Source organism: Trachemys scripta, chromosome 5 (assembly GCF_013100865.1).
Source record: "Trachemys scripta elegans isolate TJP31775 chromosome 5, CAS_Tse_1.0, whole genome shotgun sequence".
NCBI lineage: Eukaryota > Metazoa > Chordata > Testudines > Emydidae > Trachemys > Trachemys scripta.
In genome coordinates, this window is record NC_048302.1 from 88,276,213 (window position 1) to 88,301,519 (window position 25,307).

The 25,307-nt window shown below is 43.6% G+C and overlaps 1 protein-coding gene across 1 annotated transcript; it reads left to right on the forward strand.

Annotated features, from left to right (window-relative positions):
• Positions 1-2,170: 2,170 nt before the first annotated feature.
• On the forward strand, positions 2,171-2,852 carry LOC117878355 (PC-esterase domain-containing protein 1A-like). Its single transcript, XM_034772527.1, has one exon. The coding sequence runs from the start codon at positions 2,283-2,285 to the stop codon at positions 2,850-2,852; it is 570 nt and encodes a 189-aa protein (XP_034628418.1). The 5' UTR covers positions 2,171-2,282.
• The last annotated feature ends 22,455 nt before the right edge of the window (positions 2,853-25,307 follow it).

Consider the following 25,307-nt stretch of genomic DNA (forward strand, 5'->3'; position numbering starts at 1 on the left):
CCTGCTTCCCCTGGTCCATCCCCACACACCCACCGACTTCCTCGACCTCACTCCCCCCAATCCCACTGCCTGGACCCACCCCCGTCCCACTCAGGACATGCAGGAAAAAGAAGGAATGGGCTTAAATTGTAGCAAGGGAGATTTAAGTTAGACATTAGGAAAAACTTCCTAACTGTAAAGGTAGTTAAGCACTGGACAAATTACCTAGAGAGGTTATGGAATAGCAGTCATTGGAGTTTTTTAAGAGGTTAGACAAACNTTACTCCATTAGCTCAAGTGGGAGAAGTCTGTGCAGTGGATCTAAAGGTTCATCGGCAGCGTTGGAGCCATGCGAGTTTCACGATGATTCCACATGACAGAATTTCTGGGGCAGTCCAGTTTTAGGGATGACAACCTACTGCCTCTGCCATTGTAGGAGCTGGGTTTTATAATGTACTATGAAAATTAATGTATGATTTGATTTCATCCTGTCAGCCACCCCTTTTGAATAGCAGAAAGGAATGACAGACCAGAACAATTCTTATGAGTGATTATGGTCACCCTTTTGTTTTAGAATAAGTTATAAAGCTACTATGGTTTCCTATATGTATTACAAATTAGAAAGTAAGAGACAGGATTCTCTATTGTGAAGATTAGAAGAATGTTAGGAATGTTGAGGGCCTGAATCCCCAATGTGAATTGTTTTAGTTATAAGATTTAGCAAGGCTTGATTTACAATGTATTCTGCTAAATATACAATACTGCTGTCTGTATACCTTTGAAGGTTTCTGTAAGAGATTGTTTGTGTGAATGAGGAATGCCTGCATCAGGAAAAGATAAGGTGTGATGTCCAGAGGGTCAAGAAGAAGTGAGAGACTTGGAAAGAACAGGAGACAATCAGAAAACAAACATCCATTGTATCTCATGTTAAACATGTTAGCAGCATTGACGACCTCAGAGGTGAGGCAGACATCCCCGAAGGCGAGACAACAAATAAGAGATAACGATGGAAAGCCCGACAATAACCATCAAATGATAACACCCCTTAAGGACGAATGATTACAGGATGACATTGCAAAATGCATGGACTGAAATGGAAATTTACAACTATAAAGCTAGGGTGTTTTGGCATGGAACTCTGGCTTCAGTCCTGCAAAGCCTCGGAGCATCGGATCGCGACCAACAGAACCCAGCTCCACACTCATGCTCAATCTAACCGGCCATTAGATTGACTCAAGCTACAACAGACTGGTAATTATGAACATCACTGGCAGGACTATGTGTGTATGTGTATGTGTGTGTGTCTAAAAAGCGTATGCTAACTGTGGTATTCTCAATAAATGCTGTGTATTTACCTTCCTCTATAAAGATCCCGTGTGCTTTGTATGAGCATTACACCATCACTTACTCCATTAGCTCAAGTGGCAGAAGTCTGTGCAGTGGATCTAAAGGTTCATCGGCAGGGTTGGAGCCACACGAGTTTCATGATGATTCCACATGACAGAATTTCTGGGGCAGTTCAGTTTTGATTTTTACAAAAAAACCTGGGGAAATGCATACAGAAATAGGGTGACCAGGTGCCTAAATAGGGGAATCTCAAGCAAGAGTAGAGAGGTTATTTTATCTCTGTATTTGGCACTGGTGCAACCACTGCTGGAATACTGTGTCCAGTTCTGGGGTGCACAGTTTAAGAAGGATATTGATAAATTGGAGAGTGTTCAGAGAAGAGTCACAAGACTGATTAAAGGATTATAAAACATGCCTTGTAGTGATCGACTCAAGGACCTCAATCTATTTAGCTTAACAAAAAGAAGGTTAAGAAGTGACTTGGTTATAGACTGTAAGTATCTACAAGGGGAACAAATAGTTAATAATGGGCACCTCAGTCTAGCAGAGAAAGGTAGAGCATGAGCCAATGATTGGAAGTTGCAGCTAGACAAATTCAGACTGGATAGAAGGCATACCTTTTCAATGGTGAGAGTAATTAACGATTAACAATATACTAAGGGTCATGTGTTTTTCTAAAAGCTTTTTCTAAAAGCTATCCTCTAGGAATTATTTTGGGAAAGTTCTATGTCTGTGCTATACAGGCAGTGAGACCCGGTGATCACCGGATCCCTTCTGGCTTTATAATCTCAGAACTAGGTACATCAATTCACATGCAAAATTCTCATTGAATTCAATGAGCCGAGCAGGACGCGGGACGGCCGGGCGGGGTGCCCAGCCATGCGCCCCGTGGGCAGGCGGGCTCGGCACCGGGGAGCAGGGCTTTGCTTGCTGGGGAGCTGCCGCCTGCAGGAGCCATGGTCACTTTCTTCACACAGGAAGTCCAGCAACTGCTGCACAACAAGTTTGTGGTGATCGTGGGGGATTCCGTCCAGCGATCGGTTTACAAGTACCTGGTGTTGCTTTTGCAGAAGGACGCTCTCCTCAGCCAGTCCCAGCTGAAAGCCAAGGGGGAGCTGAGCTTCGAGAACGACTGCCTGGTGGAAGGCGGCATGCGGGGCGAGATGACCAACGGCACCAACTATAGGGAGGTGCGGCAATACCGCACTGATCACCACCTGGTGCGCTTCTACTTTGTCACTCGCATCTACTCCGACTACATGGAGAGCATCCTGGCTGACTTCCAGGCTGGGCCCCAGCCCGACGCCATCATCATCAACTCCTGCTTATGGGACGTGAGCAGGTACGGCGCTAAGTCCATGAAGCAGTACCGGGTGAATCTGGAGAAGGCCTTTAACCGGCTGGACAAGGTGCTGCCCCATGCCTGCCTCCTGGTGTGGAACATTGAATTCAATAGGTGTCCTTGCCCTGTGGCTTGTGGTGCAGGCTGCAGCAAGGGCTGTACAACCCCTCTCGCAGCTTCCTAGGGCCCCCTCTCTTGGCTCTGTGCACCTGTGTCTGTCATTGTCGTCCGCTCCCCTCCCGCTGCCCCGCTTGCCCAATGTGTCCTGATATTTCACTTTTGCGATCTGGTCACCCTATGTCTCAAACATGCGGCCCGCGGGTGGGCAAACTACACCCGCAGGAATGCACCCCTCGAGCCCCGCGCCGGCTGGCATCACGTCCCTGCTCCGTCCATGTGTTGCCCTGGCTTCCAGGCATGCCCCCCCGCAGCTCCCATTGGCCAGAAACGTGGAACCGTGGCCAGTGGAAGTTTCGGGGGAGGTACATGGAGGAGCCGCAAGAAGCGTGTGGAGCCCTGCGTCCCCCTTCCCTAGGGGCCGCAGGGATATGGTTCCAGCTACTTCCCGGGGCTGGGGCTGGCAGCCTGCCCTGGCCCCAGCCCCGGTGTGCACCCCTGCCACCCTGGAGCCCGAAGCCCTCCTGCACTCTGCCCCACAACCTCCTGCCCTGAACCCCCTGCTGCATCCCACACCCCTTCTGCACCCTGAGCCCCCTGCCTGTACCCCAACCCCCTGCTGCACCTCAACTCCCTGCCCTGAGCCCCTGCTGCACCCCTCATGCACCCTCTGGGGGCAGGGAGGGGGCAGAGTTGGGGTGGGGACTTCGGGGAAGGGAAGGAGTGGAGTGGGGGCAGGGCCGGGGGCAGCGAGGGGTGTGTGTCAGTGATGTGGCCCTTGGGCCAATGAACTAGCCCTCATGTTGCCCTCGTGGTCATTTGAGTTTGAGTCCCCTGCTTTATACTGTCTGTCTTCCCTCCCCTGACACCACTGAACCCCCCCTGCCCCCTGCCAACACGGGACTGCCAAGCTGCCCCTCTTCGCCTCTGCTCTTTCCCAGGCTTCCTTGTACCAAGGCACTTAAAAACAAAAACGGAAAGGAAACAAGCTAAAGAGAAACTGCTGAGCTTCAGTTCATTTGCAAATGTGACCCCATCAACTCAGGATTAAAGAAAGACTGTGAATGGCTAGCCAACTACAAAAGCAGTTTTTCCTCCCTTGTTGGTATTCACACCTCAACTACTAGAAGAGGGCCTCATCCTCCCCATTGAACTAACCTTGTTATCTCGACTGATTCTTGCCTGCATATTTATACCTGCCTCTGGAAATTTCCACTACATTCATCTGATGAAGTGGGTATTAACCCATGAAAGCTTATGTTCCAATACATCTGTTAGTCTATAAGGTGCCACAGGGCTCTGTTGCTTTTTACAGATCCAGACTAACCCGTTACCCCTCTGATAGCTAATATAATGAAGCATCCTGTAGGATGGCAAGCAGAGGCACGGCCTGTGTCGGTTCTGTACAGCAAAGCCATTGCCTGTGCATTTGTGAGCAAACTGTGCAGAGAGCTTAATTCTTGCCTTAAAATATATGGAATAAAAAAGAGGAGCAAATAAATGGAAACACCAATACATCTTTCACACAGGAATTCTCGAGTTAAAGATCTTTCTGTGAGGACTGTAAAATAAATGTTTCACTTCAGTGTTAAAGGGACACTTACAATTTAAGGGTATGTCTACACTACGGGATTAATCCGAATTTATATAATTCGGATTTGAAAAACAGGTTGTATAAAGTCGAAATGTATGCGGCCACACTAAGCACATTAATTCGGTGGTGTGCGTCCAAGTACCGGGGCTAGCGTCGATTTCTGCAGCGTTGCACTGTGGGTAGCTATTCCATAGCTATCCCATAGTTCCCGCAGTCTCCCGCGCCCATTGGAATTGTGGGTTAAGATCCCAGTGCCTGATGGGACAAAAAACATCGTCGCAGGTGGTTCTGGGTACAGCCTCACCTCCTCCCTGCCTCCTCCCTCCCTCCCTCCCTGCATGAAAGCAACGGACGGCAGACAACCATTTTCGCGCCCTTTTTCCTGGGTGGGTGAACACTGCAGACTCCATACCACGGCAAGCATGGAGCCCGCTGAGCTCAAGACAGCAATCATGAACATTGTAAACACCTCACGCGTTCTCGTGGAGTTTATGCTCAGCCAGGACCAGAAAAACAAGACGAGGAAGCAGTGGCGGCGGCAGCGCAGCGACAAGCATGATGAGGACATTGACATGGACATGGGCACGGACACGGATACAGAATTCTGTGAAACCACGGGCCCCGATGCTTTGGAGATCATGTTGTTAGTGGGGCAGATTCTATCCATGGAACGCCGATTCTGGGCAAGGGAAACAAGCACAGACTGGTGGGACCGCATAGTGTTGCAGGTCTGGGACGATTCCCAGTGGCTGCGGAACTTTCGCATGCGTAAGGGCACTTTCATGGAACTTTGTGACTTGCTGTCCCCTGCCCTGAAACGCCAGAATACCAAGATGAGAGCAGCCCTCACAGTTGAGAAGCGCGTGGCGATAGCCCTGTGGAAGCTTGCAACGCCAGACAGCTACCGGTCAGTCGGGAATCAATTTGGAGTGGGCAAATCTACTGTGGGGGCTGCTGTGATGCAAGTAGCCAAAGCAATCACTCAGGTGCTGCTACGAAAGTTAGTGACTCTGGGAAATGTGCAGGCTATAGTGGATGGTTTTGCTGCAATGGGATTCCCTAACTGTGGTGGGGTGATAGACGGAACCCATATCCCTATCTTGGCACCGGAGCACCAAGCCACCGAGTACATAAACCGCAAGGGGTACTTTTCAATGGTGCTGCAAGCACTTGTGGATCACAAGGGACGTTTCACCAACATCAACGCGGGCTGGGCGGGAAGGGTTCATGACGCTCGCGTCTTCAGGAACACTACTCTGTTTAAAGGGCTGCAGCAAGGGACTTACTTTCTGGACCAGAAAATAACCGTTGGGGATGTTGAAATGCCAATAGTTATTCTTGGGGACCCAGCCTACCCCTTAATGCCATGGCTCATGAAGCCATACACAGGCAGCCTGGACAGGAGTCAGTAGCTGTTTAACTACAGGCTAAGCAAGTGCAGAATGGTGGTAGAATGTGCATTTGGCCATTTAAAAGGTCGCTGGCGATCATTATTGACTCGCTCTGACCTCAGCCAAAGAAATCTCCCCATTATTATTTCTGCTTGCTGTGTGCTCCACAATCTCTGTGAAAGTAAGGGGGAGACCTTTATGGCGGGGTGGGAGGCTGAGGCAAATCACCTGGCTGCTGATTACGCGCAGCCAGACACCAGGGCGATTAGAAGAGCACACCAGGAAGTGCTGTGCATCAGAGAAGCTTTAAAAACCAGTTTCATGACTGGCCAGGCTACAGTGTGAAATATCTGTTTGTTTCCTCCTTCATGAAAACCCGCCCCCTTTATTGACTGATTTTCTGTAAGGAACCCACCCTCCCCATTCCCCCAGCTTTCTTTCAAACCAAATAAAGTCACTATCATTTAAAAATAATTTATTCTTTATTAATAGATTAGAAAAAGAGGGAGGGAACCCGGGTGGTATTTGGGAGGAGGATTGCTGGGAAGGAAAAAGCCACAAAGAAAAGGTTAAAAAAATGACAGCCTTTTGCTTGGGCTGTCTACTGGGGTGGAATGGGAAGGTGTACGGAGCCTCCCCACCGCGTTCTTACACGTCTGGGTGAGGAGGATACGGAACATGGGGAGGGGGGAGGGTGGAACAGGGGCTGAAGCGGCAGTCTGTTTTCCAGCAGCCGTTCCTGAAGCTCCACCAGACGCCGGAGCATGTCTGTTTGCTCACGCAGCAGCCCCAGCATTGCATCCTGCCTCCTCTGATCTTCCTGCCGCCACCTCTCATCTCGAGCGTCTCTCCTCTCCTCACGTTGGTCCCTCCTGTCCTCACGTTGGTCCCTCCTGTCCTCACATTCACTGGCTTCTTTCCTATACTTTGAAACTGTTTCCTTCCACTCATTCAGATGAGCTTTGTCACTGCGGCTGGATTCCATAATTTCAGAAAACATCTCGTCTCGCGTTCTCTTCTTACGACGCCTTATCTGTGATAACCTTCGGGATGGAGGAGGGAGGCTTGAGGAATTTGCAGCTGCTGTAGGGAGGGGAAAAAAGAGAGAATTGTTTAAAAAGCTACATTTTGCAGAACAATGCTTATACTCTTTCATGGTGACCAACACTATTCACATTACATAGCACATGTGATTTCTGTGCAAGGTCGCATTTTGCCTCTTAATGCTGAGTGCCTGTGGCTTTGCTGCTAGAGATCACAGGTCTGGGCAACAGAATTCGGCTTGCATGCGGCCATGGTAAGCCATTGTCTTACAGCTTCTGCGCCCTCCTTTCCCACATACCAAGCATAGCCTGTAGAGTGCTGCGGTTTTTCTGTTAACATTCAGCAGCAGCAGAAAACAAACTAACCACCCCCCCCCTCTCGCCATGAATTCTCTGGGATGATCGCTGTACCTCCCCCCCACCGCGTGGCTGGTATCAGGGAAGATCCCTGCAGGCACCAAACTAACCACCCCCCCCCGCCGCCGCCCCCCTCCCGCCATGAATTCTCTGGGATGATCACGGTACCCCTCCCCCCACCGCGTGGCTGGTAACAGGGAAGATCCCTGCTAGCCAAACGCGAAAAACTCAGGGCCAATTTCCCATCTGCGCTTGGCTAACTGCAGGGAAGGATTTATTTTCTGCCACAGGCAAACAGCCCAGTAGGAACGGCCACCTCTGTCCCCTTAATTAAGTTCCCGTATTTCAACCAGGTTACCAGGAGTGATATCACTCTCCTGAGTATTACACAACAAGATAAAGAACGGATGTTGCTTGAATGCCAGCAAACACTGGGACCATACGCTGCCAGACTTTGTCAGGCAATGATACCAGATTACTTGCTGCAAGCATGGCGTGGTCAAGTATCCTACCATGGAGGACGGAATAAGGATGCACTACCCAGAAACCTTGTGGCAAGGCTTTTGGAGTACCTCCAGGAGAGCTTCATGGAGATGTCCCTGGAGGATTTCCGCTCCATCCCCAGACACGTTAACAGACTTTTCCAGTAGCTGAACTGACCGCGAATGCATCCCAAGTCCTCAGGGCAAAGTAATCATTAAAAACCGTTTGCTTTTAAAACAAGTTTTATATTTTAAAAGGTAAACTCACCTGAGGTCCCTTCCATGGGGTCAGAGTCTTGGGTACTGGCTTGGGAGGCTTGGGAGGGTACTTCAGTCAGGGTGAGAAAAAGATCCTGGCTGTTGGGGAGAACGGAGTGCTGTGTGCTCTCTGCAAGCTCATCCTCCTCCTCCTCCTCTCCCCCATCGGCAGAATCCTCAGGCGTCGCTGATGAGACTATCCCCGACCCAGAATCCACGATCACAGGTGGGGTAGTGGTGGCAGCCCCCCCTAGAATTGCATGCAGCTCGGCGTAGAAGCGGCATGTCCGCGGCTCTGACCCGGAGCGACCGTTTGCCTCCTTTGTTTTTTGATAGGCTTGTCTGAGCTCCTTGACTTTCACGCAGCACTGCTCAGAGTCCCTATTGTGGCCTCTCTCCATCATGCCCTTGGAGATTTTTTCAAAAGTTTTTGCATTTCGTCTTTTAGAACGAAGTTCTGCAAGCACTGAATCCTCTCCCCATACAGCGATCAGATCCAGTACCTCCCTCACGGTCCATGCTGGTGCTCTTTTTCGATTATCAGCCTGCATGGTTACCTGTGCTGATGAGCTATCTGTGGTCACCTGTGCTCTCCATGCTGGGCAAACAGGAAATGAAATTCAAATGTTCGCGGGGCTTTTCCTGTCTACCTGGCCAGTGCATCCGAGTTTAGATTGCTGTCCAGAGCGGTCACAATGATGCACTGTGGGATAGCTCCCGGAGGCCAATACCATCGAATTGCGGCCACACTATCCCTAATTCGAAATGTTATAATCGATTTTGGCGCTACTCCGCTCGTCGGGGTGGAGTACAGAAATCGATTTAAAGGGCCCTTTACATCGAAATAAATAGCGTCGTTGTGTGGACGGTTGCAGGGTAAATTCGAATTAAAGCTGATAAATCCGAATTAAAGTCGTAGTGTAGACCAGGCCTAAGTGTCATACTCACCTGATTTCTTTTACCTCTGCTGTTACAAGTAACACCTATGATTATTATAATAAAAAGATTACAGAAGAAATATTTCCCTCTATTTACAGTTTGTTTTATGTTATGTATTTATCTATACTTTATGTATAGTCAATTGCATTGTTCTTTTTGTGTATTGTTACCAGATTTGCCTGTTACTTTGGGGTACGCTCATTTATTAGGGTTACTCTTCTGGGGGAGGGTGTCTGTAATTCTATCAATGTACTGCTTGTGTCACTTTTATTCTCATATGGAGTTCTACTTCTCCCTTCTGCAAATTCCCTCCCAATAGAGCTATCCTGTAGAACCTAGGTTCCCCAGGGCTGGGTTCTTCCAGCCCCAGAATCAGAAGAACACACACACACACACACACACACACACACACACACACACACTAACAGAGCGCGTCTGAGAAGACCGAGTTAATCAGCACTCCCAAGCTGATCCCTTATATATCCCTGGACTCAATAGGCTGGGTCAAGAAGCACTTCCAAGCTGTCACCCTCATATGCCGTTGGACTCAGCAGCCTGGGTCGAACAGCATCTCCAAGCTGTCACCCTCATATGCCACGGGCACTGCACTGGAATAGAGTATGCCTGAGCAGGCTGGGTCGAGCAGCACTTCCGAGCTGCCACCCTCATATGCCCCAAGTTCAGCACGTCCCTATCCCCATTTTCACGTTGCAATTGTTCTGGTAGTAACCCACTTGATGAGCAAACCCTACAGGATTTTTGGGCGCTGCGGGGCTCTTTAGCTTAGCTATGAGAAGCGTTGCTGCAGAGAGAGAGAGAAAGAGAGAAAGCAACCAGCTTAACCATGAAAGTTATTTATTGCCAGGTAATAACCATATGAGGGGAGCCAAACAAACAAAACAGTTACAATATTAAATTTAAATTTAATTATAAAAGTCAGGTTTAGAAAACTATAACTGATCACACAAGTCAGGGTCAGAAGACTATACCGAGAGAGAGAGAGATGGGTTCTCACCACTCTGTGAAGCTTGAATCAATCAGGGTTCCCAGGTGGTGGGGGTAGCTGAGGGTCCAGAGTGCTGGAGACAGGCAGAGCCCCCAGCATGATCAGTAAGGAGAAGATGAAGTCCCAATGGAACTGATGCAGAGTTTGGATCCAGGCATCAGAACACCTACTTGAGTATGGGAAGGGGTTTTTGTAGGGAAAGAACAATGGTTCAAGGGAGAACACTAGGTTTGTTTATGGGTAAACTGATGGCTCAAGGGAGTACACCAAAGTTGTTTTGTCCAGGCAAGACAATAGGAACTCATTATTTCTGGCTATGGACGGTGTTCCTTCGGGGGAGCTCACAATGTGATTAGGCAGCTTCAGTATTTTGGATACCAATAAAGGATTATTACTAGAATTGGTCTGATAACTACTGAGCTGGGTGTGCGCAGGCGTGGGTTCATTAACATCTGGAGCAGAGATTCCCCATCATGCAGTGCTCCCCTGCTTTTCCAGTCCCAGAGTTCCATGCGTTTCTTGCCTTGGAATTTCTGTTCTCCATTCTGTATGCTAATAGGGATGCCTCCCTGTCCCATCTTCGATACAGCTGAGGTTAGGGGAGTTTCCTTAATCCTGTCACCCTTGTCCAGAGCGGTTTAGGTGTATCTTCCACTGCCTTTTCATTGCTTTTTGTAAGTCTTTCTTCTGATCAGGTTTGGTTCAAGCAGAAGGGTAGGTCTTTCATGAGTCAGACAGGCTGGGTACTGTGCCCTGGTTCCCCAAGAACACAGAGCTGATATTTAACAGTATTTAGTTATTTAGATTTTTATTTCTGTTCAATAAAAAGGTGCCAATCCAACACTCTGGGTCCCTTGGCAATCATTTAAAAATTTACATATAAATAGACAGACCCATCAGTTACCCCAAGATCAAATCAGAAAACCCAGGAGCACCATAAACATAATAAAAATAATTAGTCTCCTCCCAGATTCCTACAGAGTGTGGCAGCCCTTCCCATCACCTACTGCAATAAGGGATAAAAGGTGGTCTTTGTAGTATGCCCTGAAAATCAACAAAGTCAAGATGCTAGCAACCAAGAGAGAGAATTGGGGTCCAGAGGACAATGCCTTGCTAGTCTCCCCGTTTTTTATACCAGTGGGGATCCAGCTCAGGTGGAAGCAATGATTTTATTATTTTGTATTAAGCTTAAAGGATAACTTAGCAGTCCCACTGAAGGTATATTGAATGGATTTTCAAACTTAGTCACTGGCCCATATGCAGAAGTTAATGGTTTAGTTAATGACTTCACAGGGAAACATTAAAATATTTTTAAAATGTTTTGTAATATCGTGGAACTCTGATTTTATTAATGTCTCCAAAGCCACCCAAACCTTCATAAAATCAGGAACCCTCTGATTAGGAGCTGCAGAAGAAAAGGGAACCCGCTTCCCCAAGATCAGCTAGTTCATTAGGACTTAAGGCCTGATCTACATACAGTTTTTTGTTCCCGTAATACCACTTTGGTTAGTGGTGTGATTGTTCACTAATATAATTATGCCACTACAACCCTTAGTAGTAGTAGAGCTCCATATGAAAACACAAGTAACACAAGCAGTACATTGATAGAATTACAGACTCCCCCTCCCCCCCAAAGAGTAACCCGAATAAATGAGCCTACTCCAAAGTAACGGGCAGATCTGGTAACAATAGAGAAAGGAGATTTTTAGCTTGTTTTCCTAATTTAGGAACTGGTCCTGCAAACACACATATGCTTAACTTTACCCATGGGCATAAAATTAAGTACATGGTAGGTGGTACCAGAACAGTGGCCTTATACATGTGATAACTGCTACATAAAAACATAAGATAGCTAGACAGATATTAGTAGTTGCAACTTATTTTTTTTTAAATAATATTCTGCGGGGCTTGATGCTGTTCACACTAAAATCAATGGCAAAACTCCAATTGACATCAGTGGGAGCAAGATTGGTCTCTTAGGCACCAGTCCTGCAAAGATTTAGGCATATGCTTAATTTTATCCTCTGAGTAGCCTTGTTGAAGTCATTGGGGGTGTTCATATGCATTAATTTAAGCATGTATGTAAATCTTTTTACAATTGGGGCCATATGTTTCAGAGTATAACTCAGTATGCTAAGAGGTATCTTATCAGACTTGCATGATATCATTGTACTTGTTTTCAGTTTATTTTACTGTGTTTCATCCGTTGAGGTTAAGTTTTATAAGGCTTCCCTCGACATTTTGTTTCAAGTTTTTGAAGAATTCCATTTCCAACTTCTGTTGAAATTCCATTCATTTTCCGCAATTATTTATTGTTATTGAGCCCAGTGTGTTGTTTATTTTTGCCAGCATCACATTTCTTTTGCCATAGATAAGCTAAATTCCACAGCAGATCTAAATCATTATGTTTTGTTTGTTGCTTCCCTCCCTTGAATTTGACTAAAATGGAACCCCCGATCTCTCCCAAGCTCAAGCTCTTTCTACTCCCCCACAATTCTCTGTCACTGCTGACTACCACCATTCTTCCTGTTGACTCCTCTCTGTCTCATTCTGCACGGCCAGGCTGCCTCCAAAACTTGCAACTTCTTCTTCCCTAACATTTCTAAAAGCTCCACTTTTCTTTCTGTCCAGACAGCTAAACCTCTTATCCAGGTTGTCACCATCTCCTGTCTTTGTTACTTACACCTCTTTCACTCTGACCTTGCTGATACACACATTTCTTCTCTATTCTAAACAAAAAGGTTAACATTAGCATTCTTTTCCTGAAGCTATCCATTTCACTCACCTCATTGAATCCCTCCACCTGCTCCCCCTCCTTCATTGTACCAAGTTCAAGGTTTTTGTCCTAACTGTGCCTCCAAAATATGTCTTCATGCATTCTTCCCTGTCTCTCCTTATACATGAAATACCCACTCTCAAATGATCCTTAGGGTCCGTTCTCCTCACCTGAATCCTTCTGAGACTTCTGTTATGATGCTTACAAGAAATCAGTCAACATTTAAATACCTAGACTGAGGGGCAGTTGAGGTATTTTGATATTTAGTTACTGATCTTTGAAATATAGCAAATGTATATATCTGATTGTCTGCCTGTACCCATTCTTTGTATGTTGCTATTTGGATCATTAGCTTCCCCAGCCTAGGCTTGGTACTGCTGGGGAGTGTGACGTGAATGCTGATCCATGCCCCCCCGAATTATGGACTGACTTTGCAGGAACAGGGCCTATGTTTGTACAGTGTCCAGCATAGTGGGACTTAGATCCCAATCAGGGCCTTAATATAAGTAGTGCTACCTTAATATACATAATAAATAAGGTTAAGAAGAAAACCATCAGCTGATTTATCAAGTTTGTCATAAATATAAGGGGGAAAAATACTTAAGATGTTTTGATGATTTTTTATAATCTCTGGTAGTGCCTGGTTGTTACTGAATAAAAATTAAGTAACTGGGTTTCACTTGTATCACATTTTAACTTTGTCATAATCATTAAGTGCCTCAGATGCAGATGCACAGCTTTCACTGAAGTCAGGAAACTACTATAGGGTTAGTTCCAATGTATCAAATGTGCTTCCTTTACAGAGTGGAAAGGAAAGTGTACACACATACACACACACATTCCATTGCAGTGCATGAGCATGATATTGTTGCCATTCTGTACACATGAATCAGAATCCAGCTCATAGTCTCTAAGGGGTTTCCGCTAGAAAAGCCATGTAAAAAAAGATTTTAATAAATATGGGCCAAATCCTTCTCCCAACTCCACCAGCATGTAGGGATAGAAAGGGAGAGGAACTAGTGTTCTGTTACAGAGTAGAGAATCAGCATGGTGTGGGAAGGGGTGGGATGGATATTTGTTTATAGTTGTGGTTTGTGATGGGTCGACCTGTGGTGCCACAATGAGTTGTTCTGAGCCAGGGTAAAGCCATAGGCAAGTATGATGGATCTGCGACTGTGGATTCAATGTGGAAATCCCTCCCACCACCCACAGGAGGGCCCACAGTTGTGGTGCAAAAACATGAGAGTGGTGGGGAGGATTCTGCAATCCAAAACCACATGGAGAACCCCTGCACAATGTTTATATTCTTGGGCTTTCCATAGTGAGGAAGGTCTTGGAATTTAAGGTTAGTGACATCCTCTTAAGATTCCACAGACTGACACAAATGACAAAACAAGCAAAACCCACCACACTCCCATGGTCAGAGCGCTGAATCATCAGTTGCAGTTGGTATAGCTGATGAGGGTGGGGTCAGTTCAGCTCCCAGAACACCTTAGAGCAGCTAAGGGCTGCTTGAAGTTGCACTGGCTGGTAACAGTCCCCAGAGGACAGTCTGTTAGCTGGGGATCACTAGAGTGCTGTAATGCTCCAGCTCTGCCATTTTCTCCTGGCCATGCCTTCAATATTCCCTGTATGCCAGAGGAATCCCCAACCAGCCAGTTAAGCTGACTTTCCACCTGTTTCCCACTGTCAGAGCAGAATAGGGGACCAGGATCTGAACCTCAATATTTATTTTAGTCTCCACAGGCTTTTGAAAGGGGAATTGAAATTGCAGGGGTGGAGAATTCTTCAAAGGGGAGAGGAATTTGTGGTGGATTGTTAAATAGTTGTGTTTTATTTATATATTATGGCAAGGATTAGGATGGGCACCTTGTTATCACCTCTATATATCTAAACCAGTGGTCTCCAAAGTGGGGTGTGCGCAAGAGGATCCTTCAGGGTGCGTGGCAGGAGGAGCGCCGCCAGAGCAGCGCCACTTTTCTTTTTTTTCCCTTCGGCAGTTCAGCCGGGAATCCGAGCAACTTTTTTATTTTTATTTTTTGCTTTTTTTTTGCCGGGAGCAGGGGATGCGTGCTCAAAATTTTTTTACTGCTGGGGTGCGCAATCAAAAAAGTTTGGAGACCACTGATCTAAACAACTAAATTGTACTATAGTATCTCTTCGTAACCAGATATCAGTTTTGTACAGCAGTAAGAACCTTTGAGAAATAAATCCTTTTGAACTTCCTTTTAGATATGAAGCATTTCGAGTCATGGATTTTGTTCGCTGTGTTGCATGTATTATCTATAGTCATTGTGTACAGTGACTGCATAATAAAGGTTTTAAAACATTTTATGTAAATAGCTGCCTCTAGATGGCACCCAAACTCTTTATTTGATTCCTAAAAGCAATCCATTCTCCTGAATTGTTTGTGGGTGTCACAAGTAGCATTTCAGACTTCTGTGGCTTATAGTCAGAAAGTCTGAAATGTTACTGACCATAATTGGACCAAAGCTGTCCCTTAACAGCTATTCCCAAAATTAAATCTCTTGAATAAAGTTGTAGAATCTACAGTTAACATTTTTAAGCTTTTTAAAATTCTGAATGCTTATGACTGAATATTATTGTTTCAGGTTTCAGAGTAGCAGCCGTGTTAGTCTATATCCGCAAAAAGAACAGGAGTACTTGTGGCACCTTAGAGACTAACAAATTTATTAGAGCATAAGCTTTCATGGGCTACAGCCCTTCTACATCCGAAGAAGTGGGCTGTAGCCTACGAAAGCTTATGTTCTAATAAATTTGTTAGTCTCTAAGGTGCTACAAGTACTCCTATTCTTATTATTGTTTCAGAGTTAGTATTTACTACCAATTCTATAGCATTGTTTACACTTTAAAAGTATAGGCTGAGCTTAATTTCACAAGGTTGCTACTAGTGATGGATGAATCTCAAAAGATTCTGTATAAAAGTTTGTGTGATTGTCTAAGCGAATCTAAAGCCCATCGTCTAGAATTGGATCTGGGAGTCTCATGAGAAGAGGCATTCACAGGTTGGAAACAATCCTATTTCCCAGAAGTCTGTGACAAGTAGGCGTGCTACCTGGGTAAGTAAATGTGTGATTTCCTACCTGCTAGGTGAGAAGTACAGTGGAGGTTAAGGGAGGGCTGTGTGACATCAGGTACTATAGCGTTGATTTGCCAGTCACAGGGGAAGGCTGACCAAAGGGGTTGAGTGGGAGTTGCAAAGAGAACTGAGCTGCCTTAGATACAGGTGGGAGGAGAAGTGGCCAAGCATAGCAGTAGAACTGAGGATGTTAGAAGGGAGGGTTGTGTGGGCCTGTTTGATGTGAGCCACACCAAAAATGCCATCGAGAAGGAGCTGATGCTGGGCCTCAGTTTGGATGTATTGTCTGTTGCTCTGATCAAAGGTCTGTGGTGACTAGGGAGGGGAGGTTTTTCATATGAGCCTTTCAACTACTGTCATGTAATTCGAAGGACGTTATCTTTGCCAGAAAGGCAAGCAACAGTTTAATTTACCAGCCACGCCAGAGTAGGCTGAATTGCAATCTCTAGAGTTTTACAAACTTAGCAGCTGCTGCTGCAAGATATGGTTTGATCTGATTTTAATACAGAGAATAGACTGCAGTCAAATAGTTCAAAGGGAGTTACATTGGCCAGATGGATTTTAATTTGCCAACCAAGCTTGAAAAGGCTTTCTAGTAAAATAACTGCAAATTCATTTCTTGCTGATTTTTGCAAGACACAATTACATTTGATTTTAGGACAAAGGTAGCCTCTCTTTAATACTTAATTACAGCCTGGCAATTGCCAATTTAATCCCCAATCCTGGAAACACTTGTAGACATGTTTAAAGCCAAGCACATGCTCATGTGTTTGCAAAATCAGGGCCTTAGCTGTTACAGCCAAGATTGGGCAATGTAATTGGTAAAGCAAACCTTGCTTTACACTTTATTTTAAATATAGTTATATAAAGACATAGTGTTGGCCGATTTGTGGGGGGAAACCCTGAAAAATGTCTGGAACATATCAAGCCACACTACTGGATTTTTGAGGTTAAACATTCCATGCCCCACTAGTTTGAATTAGTAAAGGATAATACTGAAGACTCTGGACCATGGAAACATGAAGCATACTGGCACAAAAGCGAATGCTAAAAAATATGCTTAAGTGCACTTTTAAAAATTCCTGGAGAGTTAAATATCCATGGGGTTCATATCAGAAAGTTTAAATGTTTTGTGTAGCTTCCAGAAAGCATTAGATCTCTGATAAAGGCAATGTTTGTGTAGATTGGTGTAAGATTTTTTGAATCAATTCCCTACTTGAATATGATGGCTGTAGTGCTCATGTGAAGTGCAATAGAGCAGCAAATGTATTCACAAGAAGGTTCTGTTGCTTGATTACTCCTTCAACTGCAACAGGAAGAGATCCAAAAATTTGCCACTTCAGTACCACTTACAGTTGGCAAAATTACCTCCGTTTTAGAGATTTTGAAATATTCTTTAACGTGCAAGTCAAAAATGTCCTTTATTTAGGACCAAGCTATAGTAACACAGAAAAAGACATAGACTTCATGGAGGCACTTTCAACGTCTCTTAGGGAAGTGGCTTTGAAATACATACAGAAAGTTAAATAATGTGTTGTACTGTCAGTGGACAGGTCTGCAGATGGCAAAAGTCCGCGTACATCAGATTTATACAGGATAGGAAGTCTTGACCTCTTTACTGACCCACTAGATTTGGAATCTGGGACAGCTGATGCTATCACACCAGAATAAAAACAGCTTTATGACTGGTGAGAGAGGGGAAAGTCAAGGCAAAAGAATGCAAATCAAAATTAGTTGGCCTGTATTTATATGATGTAGCAGTGAGCACAGACTGTTCAGGCCTTGCTTAGGCATGACACTCCTCACTGAATCACACTGCAACTTTGAGCTTGTTATTTTGGATCTCCAAAAAGATGATCCTTATCTTAAAAAGTTTGAAAGGGAGGAAAATCCCTAAATCTGACAATATCTCTTGGCTCAAAAGTAGAGCTGTTTTAACCCTGCAAAATGTACAAAATGGCTTAATCTGAAATAACTTTAATGAAAGTTATAGTTATGTGATTTGTTGTGATTAATTAATTAGCAGGATGTACTGTTCCACAATAGTTACAGATACTTCACAAATGCCATCTTTCTTTCTATGTTTGTACAGCACCTAGCACAATGAGATCCTGGTGCAGGACTAGCGCTCCTAGGCACTACTGCAATACAGATAAATAATAATAAATATCCAAACACTGGCCGATCTCTAGGTTAATAACACATAAGGATTTATGGAAGAGAACACATATTATTTCTTCTCTGGCTTGTGTATATTAAGTACCTTTTAAATACACTTAGGGAAAGAGTTTGCATGCAGAAAGCTTAGGATTTTCTTAGCAGGCACATTTCAGTGAAATTACAGGTTTTAGAATTCTTGCATACATTAGGTGTGTAAGGTAAGAAATGGTGAAAATGAAATTGCTAAGTACTCATGATTTATTCAGGTCAACGAAGCAAATCTTGACCTTTACAGAATAATGGAAGTGCATGTCACAAACAAAGTTCTTTGTTTCTTGTCCTTGGGGGACAGCTTGTATTTGGGTTGGGAAGAAAAGGCTTTTTCAGAAACTTTTGTTAAAACTTTCAGTTTCTAACAAAATAGTTTAAAGCACTGAGGGCTACTGTGTCCCAAAGGAGAAAGGCCCATAGAACTGGAAGCAGTTTAGGGTGGTTATTTTTAACGTGGCTGTCAGCTAAAGGGTAAAAGGTACAGGTAAACTTGGCAGGCAAGGAGAAAGATAATATTAACCGCTACAACCCTAAACTGGAGAAGGTTCAAAAACTCTTCAAGGAAACAAAAGCCCTCTGTACATCTTTTCATACACTCCATGGATAGGGATGGGATCAGTGGCCCTTAACTGCCCCTGCTAGGCCCTTCTCAATCAAATATGTACTGTAGTACTGGCAATCCTTTCATAAAGCTCATCTGTGTAACTCAAGGGCAATTCTGGATATGCAGGGTATAACCCAGCTGCAGCCTGGTGGAGGTCCTGATTGGAGCAGTTCTGGAAGGGTATTATAGATGTGGAGGGTTTTTAATATAAGTTGAACACAGACTGTTTTACTGCAGGGTATTGCCTAAAAGTTCTGATGTGCTGCTCAAGAATTGTCCTGGCACAAAACACACATCAAAACCAGCTATTAACCTATGGAGAAAACCAGTCACAGCAATCAGTATTGAGGGCATCTGAAATTTCCTATCTGTGTTATTATAGAATAGTCTTTACTACAAAAAGGCTCTGTCTCATGTAGTCTACAATTAAAACTGCTTAATTTCAGAGGGTTCTTCTCCCATGAAGGAGAAAGAGAGAGAGAAACCCTAGTAAGAGGGGGTGTCTCGATAGGGATAAATTTGAGATGTGAACTTGGATCTGGTCCATGGTTTATTGTTCTGGCCTATCTCTGCTAAGAAACAAGGAGTTGAGGGTGATCATTATCTTGTAAGATTGGACACTTTGGGTGCATAACCCTGAAGATCTTGGCTGCTGTGAAGGGAAAGCCCTGCTGGCTTCACACTCCCTATCAAAGAGCTAGGTGGGAACGGGAACCCACTGGTAATGGTTACCCCAGGTGATGCGGCACAGAGGAAGTCCTACTGACGGTGAGCTATCCTGCTACTTTTAAGATATTGAAAAGTCACCACTCGTAGTATCTAGGCATCAATCTGATCCTGTAGCAAGGAAGAAGAGCTTAATAGCTAAAGAGAAGTAGTACTTAGGACCAACAATCCATTTTGCACCTCCAGGTTTGTGGGCACAAATAATTGTGTATGCAGTCTAGGTAATTTAAACAGCTAAGCTATCCAATCTACTGACGCAGTCCTGTAATCAGAGATCTAAATGATATTCGTTTCACACACAATTATTTGTGCCCATAAACTCGGAGGCTATTGCTAAATATTAGGGCCAACACTTTCAAACCAGCGTGCCTAAAGTTAAGCACTTACACCAGGCATCTTGATACATTGCCTGATTTCCAGAGATGATGAGCAGTTGTAGTTCCCACTGAAGTTAGTAGCTGTTGTGGCTTCTTATCACCTCTTAAAATTAAACCACTATTAAAGTGTTTAAATATATATATAGGTGCCTAAAATGTTATTCTCCAGCTACTCCTGGGGGAATTCTGCATCACTGCGCATGCGCAGAATTCATGTCCCCCATAGATTTCTTTGTTTTCATGAAGAAAAATGAATTTTGATGGGGAAGCAAAGGAATGCCGCAAGAATGGTCACACGCCCTTCCCCGGCAGTACAGGCAGGTTGGTTCGGGCACCTGGAGTAGAGATGTAAAGCACTGCCAGGGAGGGGGGGCTGGACAGTCATGCATGCAAGAGAGAGACACTTTGTCCCTCTTGCTTGCTATTGCAGCATGCTCAGCATGGAGTGTCTGGGTGTTGGGGTGTTTCTGAGGAGGCAGGTGTGGGGCAGGCTCTGTCCTCTCAGGCAGAGCAGAATGTAGCAGCCTGCCAGCTTAGTGAATTGTTTCCATTGTCTTTGTGAATTCCCTGAGGAGTATAAAACAGGTGTAAAAGTTTTAAGGCTCCTTTACATTGCCAAAGTGGGGTAAAGGCAGCATGGCCTTATAAATGCTTATGGTGCTTTAGTGATTAGAACTGAACTAAATTTTTGAACTGAAAAATTTTCTTATCAAAATGTGCTCCTGACATATCTGGAGATGGTCAGTAGCCAATATAAACCATGTTTGATTCCCCAGCCCTCACTTGCTCTTCAGTTGGCTATGATGTAACACTGAGCATATGGTTGCACATATTTGTTGACTAATACCTAGAAATAAAGGGTCAAACCTAGCTACATTACTGTTAGGCCAGGAAGGTTGGAGATTTTCTCCAGTGCTCCCCACTCCCATTCTCCATCCATGGTATTGTAGTTTAAATAAATTATCAAAATAATTGAAACCACCGTGATTCTATTGTGTTATTTTGACAAATAAAATATGCAGAATTTTGCAGAATTTTAAAATATCGTGTGCAGAATTTTAAAATATTGTACGCAGAATTTTTTATTTTTTGGTGCATAATTCCCCCAGGAGTATTATTCAATAATGTAGTTATTCCGCCCCATCCCCCGTATATATAATATATTTTTAAGCTGTTCAGGTTACATTAATACATGGTTGTTGTTCATATATCTGTGACTAAATGGAAACTCAATTTTTTTTATTAATAAATGCTGTTTAGCAGCATGTTATCCCTCACTTACAAAAAGAGCTGTAAAAATCTTTGTAGTTTATAAACTTTGATGTATCACAGTGGGAAATGGAGGTTGTTTGAGCATTAAATTTAATGTATTGTTTTTTTATAAATATACTGGAAAATTAATTGTTAAAAATTATAGGTTAACTCACCCAGTGAAATTTACTAAAGGTGAATGTTGTTCAATACTTTTTTTTTTATTAACAATCATTCACCTACTTATAAAACAAAGGACAGAATATGTACTATGCCCTGTAGTTAATGCATAGGAGTCAGTGCTAAGTATGTTCCAAATAATATAGTTACTGTCAGTGCAATTACAGTGTAGTCTCCGTAGCAGAATATGGTCCTGATGACATTTTAAGTCAAGATTTCAGATTGACAATGTAGATTTGAAATTAGGCAATCCTGTTTCATGTGAGAGACTTTTAAAAAGCCTTTCAAGTATTCTTATATGAGGGAGACTCCCTTCCAATGAACATGACTTTATCGGCAGATGTTTTACTATGGGTTCCAATCCTGTTCCCATTGAAGTCAGTGGGAACTTTGCCGTTGGCTTCAGTGGGAACAGAATCAGGCTCACTGCAGAAGCTGATTCTTTCAACCCATTAGACCTACTTATTTCAGCAGATTCCTATCTTTGCTTTTGCATCTATTCTGTTTCTCATTTGCTTTCTCTGTACTGGATGCTCTGGGTCCATTTCATACACAAAACTTTGTAATCTTTGTTACTCTTCCTACTCCCACTTTTAAACATTATTTTCTGCAGCTGATCAGCTAATGTGCTGTAGAATGAGGCTTAGAGTCCAAGTAGTACTTCCCTTGTTGGTATACGGTTCATTTTTTTCTGTTCCTTTCTGCCAACTCTTTGGCTAATTTTTGTTTCAGGCTGCTTTTTTTGTTTGTTTATGTAGTAGTATTTTTTTATTTTTTAAGAAAAAAATGTCAACGTGCTTCCTGTCAGAAAATCTTTAGTAAATATTTATCAGGAAAGCGTTATGTTTTTAAATATTTATTAGAGGCTTAGCACTACTAACCCCAGAAGAGTTATGGTAAATATTGACTGCAAGCAACAGAGAACGCTGTCTGAGAGATACACTGCACGCTTCAAGTGTGTTAAGACACAGATAAATTGAGATAGAATCTTACTTTTGAAGTAAGTTGTAGATGGTAGTTATGGGCTATGATCTTTACCTATCCTTAGTGAATTTGATTAGAATACTCTATGATTAAGGGATGCAGGATTGGGCCCTGGGTTTAGGCTACAGAATTAAGGGGCAGATTCTCAGTTGGTGTAATTTGTCATAGCTCAAGTCAATGGGACTATGACAATTTACATCAGCTGAGAATTTGCCCCAAAGTGTTTTTGCTGTCTGAGAACACAGTATGGAAGTGGTTATTGACCAAAAGAGAAGACACCCAGAGGAAATGAGTTTCTAAACATGCCTTGTTTAGCATTCTTATTGGCATCACCCTCAGCATGATGGATTATGGATCCCATGTGAACACTTCAGGAGTACCATTGTGTTTACGTCTTTAAAAATAAACAATTGATTTTCCACTCCGCAAAAACCTTTTATAAAGCCACATACTATGTGTTCTTCACTGGACGCACATATGTAATTCACATTAGTTAATGAGTGCTATGGGCACTTCAGCTGAAGAAGATGAGCAGCCGGCAAAATTTAGTATTCATCTTCAATCTCACCTTTTGGATTTCTTTTTAAAAAATAACGTTACAGCTTCCACTAGTACAAAATGTTGCACTGAATGTTGTAAACCTGAAACACGTTAGGAATGATCTATTTTATATAGCTAGATATGGATATAATTATTAGTCATACACACACACACATAAATATATAAATATAGTTTAGCACAAAAATAAAAGAAGATTTAGCAGTGATTATACAAGTCAAAGGTCATGTGTAAGTTAAATACTTTTAGGGCCTTACCTAAAGGTTTGTATACACCATTGTATTACTCTAAGAATCCTAAAGGCTAGAAAAATAAATCATTATGAAGCAGTAGATCTGGTGGGGGTATGCGAGGTCTCTGACAATAAATAATCTAGACCTTTGTACTCAGATACTGAAAGGAGCTTCAGCTAACACTGCAACTCACTTGCCAAACTCACTGTGCACTGTTCAGCAATGAAAGTGCCCTGGCTAGCGTTTAACAAATATCCATTCTGCCCTGATTCAAAACAAAGGCTATATTCATTTAGGGTTGGCACAATTACCTGCCAAAAGACAGTGGATAATGTTCTCCAAAATTATTATTTCTTCACTCTAATCAAAAGGCAGTTACGGTGCAACCCGTGATAATAATGTGATGTCTAGTTTCAAAATACATTTTGAAAGAATGCAACAAGTAAAGGGCGAATGGACTTTGCAGCCTGTTATGTCCAGATGTTAGATGCAGTTTGTGTTCTCCTTGTGTTCCTTGCACATGCTGTCTCCTTCTGTCCATGTAAGAAGTGTACAGTAACATAACTAAGAAAATTCAGAGCTGAGGCTGATTGATGTTCCTTGACTCAGTCCATTGTGCCTAGGCATGGCAGAAATTTTTTAGCAGTATACAACAGTATGTACAGTACCTTGTGTGAGCGACAACACGAAGGCAGAACAGGATGAACTGAGGACAGAGTATCAGCCTAAGGCTGTCTGCACTACAGATCTTACAGCAGTATAGCTGTACCACTGCAGCTGTGGTGCTGTCAGGTCTTCTGTGTAGACGTACTATATCGAGCTCTCCCACCAGCATAATTAAACCACCCCCAACGAGCAGCAGTAGCTATGTTGGTGGGAAAGCATCTCCCGCTGCCATAGCGCTGTCCACAGACTCCATACTGGTGCTTCTGTCTGGTGAAACTGATGTTGGTCACGAGGGTATTTTTTCACACTCCTGATCGCCAGAAGTTTTACCAAGAGAAGTGCTAGTGTAGACATAGCCTTAGTAACTAGCAAGGGTTTCCTAGCTCTTGTCAAGTGCTTTGCTGAATAGTGATGGATTTAAGCCTATTCATCAATGTTTTCCAGAAGTGGGCCTTCCCTAGTATTTGTTGGTATGATAGTTACAAGCATGATTGTGATTGGTGGTGTCTGTGTGACGCCCATTTGGCCAGTATTTTGCTGATCGTTCCTGAATTTTGACTCAACAACCTATGGACTTGTGGGAAACACATAAAACTCCTGCATTTAATTTCTTCTGGACCTAGCAGATCTGAGTGTCTCTAGGAAAATGGCTTTTGTTCAGTTCCTGCATCAGACACAGTGTTAGAAAAGTGTCCCCTCTATTAGTTGGTGCTCCACTATCAGAGAAGCAAATTTTAGCACCTTGGAAGTTGCTCTGGGGCTAGATTTTTAAAATTGCTTAGCCCCAGTTAAGATCAATGAGCCCTTCTGAAAATCTGACCACTCATTTTGGGAGCTTACATGGCAGCTGTTGGGTGCTCAGCCCTTTTGAAAATCTGGCATGAAAGGCGATGCACTGATCTGATTTTCCATTTCTTAATTGCATCCTCTTGCTCATAGGTTTGGCCTTTCATACTACCTACCATTCCTCATAATGAAATAAACAGCATGCTTTGAAGTTGAGTCATCCAAGGCCATTAGGAAAGCTGGGGTTCATTTTTCAACTATAAATAGTCAACTGATTAGCAGAGATTTAGGGCTGCATGTTATAGGGCAAGGAACTCTCCCGTCATCTATTTTCATCACTTCTCAAAGTACCATATCAACAGACATTTTGCTGTGTTCCCATCTTTCCTTTCATCAGCCCAATGGCATCTGAAGACTAAGCAAGTTGACCATATGAAGAATGTCTTAATAAAGAGGCTACTTTGGAGAAAAATGAAAATGACACTTCAGTTGTTTTCTATGGCTGCTTAGTGACTTGTTGTGGCCTAGAGTGTTGTGCCATTACACATAACACATGTACTAATCCATCATATTATAGGGTTATTGAAGGGCCAGAAGGAATTAAGATATCTTGAGTAGCAATCCATTTTCCCTGGAGCTTTGTAACTCTGACAATAGTAGAGTGCCACGCTAACACTTTAGATTAATATTGCTCCTGTTGAGATCTTGTCTAATGTGGGAACAGGATCTGGCCCATTGTGATATAGATATATAGGCCTGAGTCTCATTCATACTAATGTGCCTGTATACCACTCTGGTAGTGTAAAGGGGCCTTGGTGTAAAAGAGAATCAGGCCAAACTATTTGCAATAATCAGAGGGGTAGCCGTGTTAGTCTGAATCAACCGTGTTAGTCTGATGTGACCAACATCAGTTTCACCAGACAGAAGCGCCAATGTGGAGTCTGTGGACAGCGTAAAAAGCAACAGAGGGTCCTATGGCACCTTTAAGACTAACAGAAGT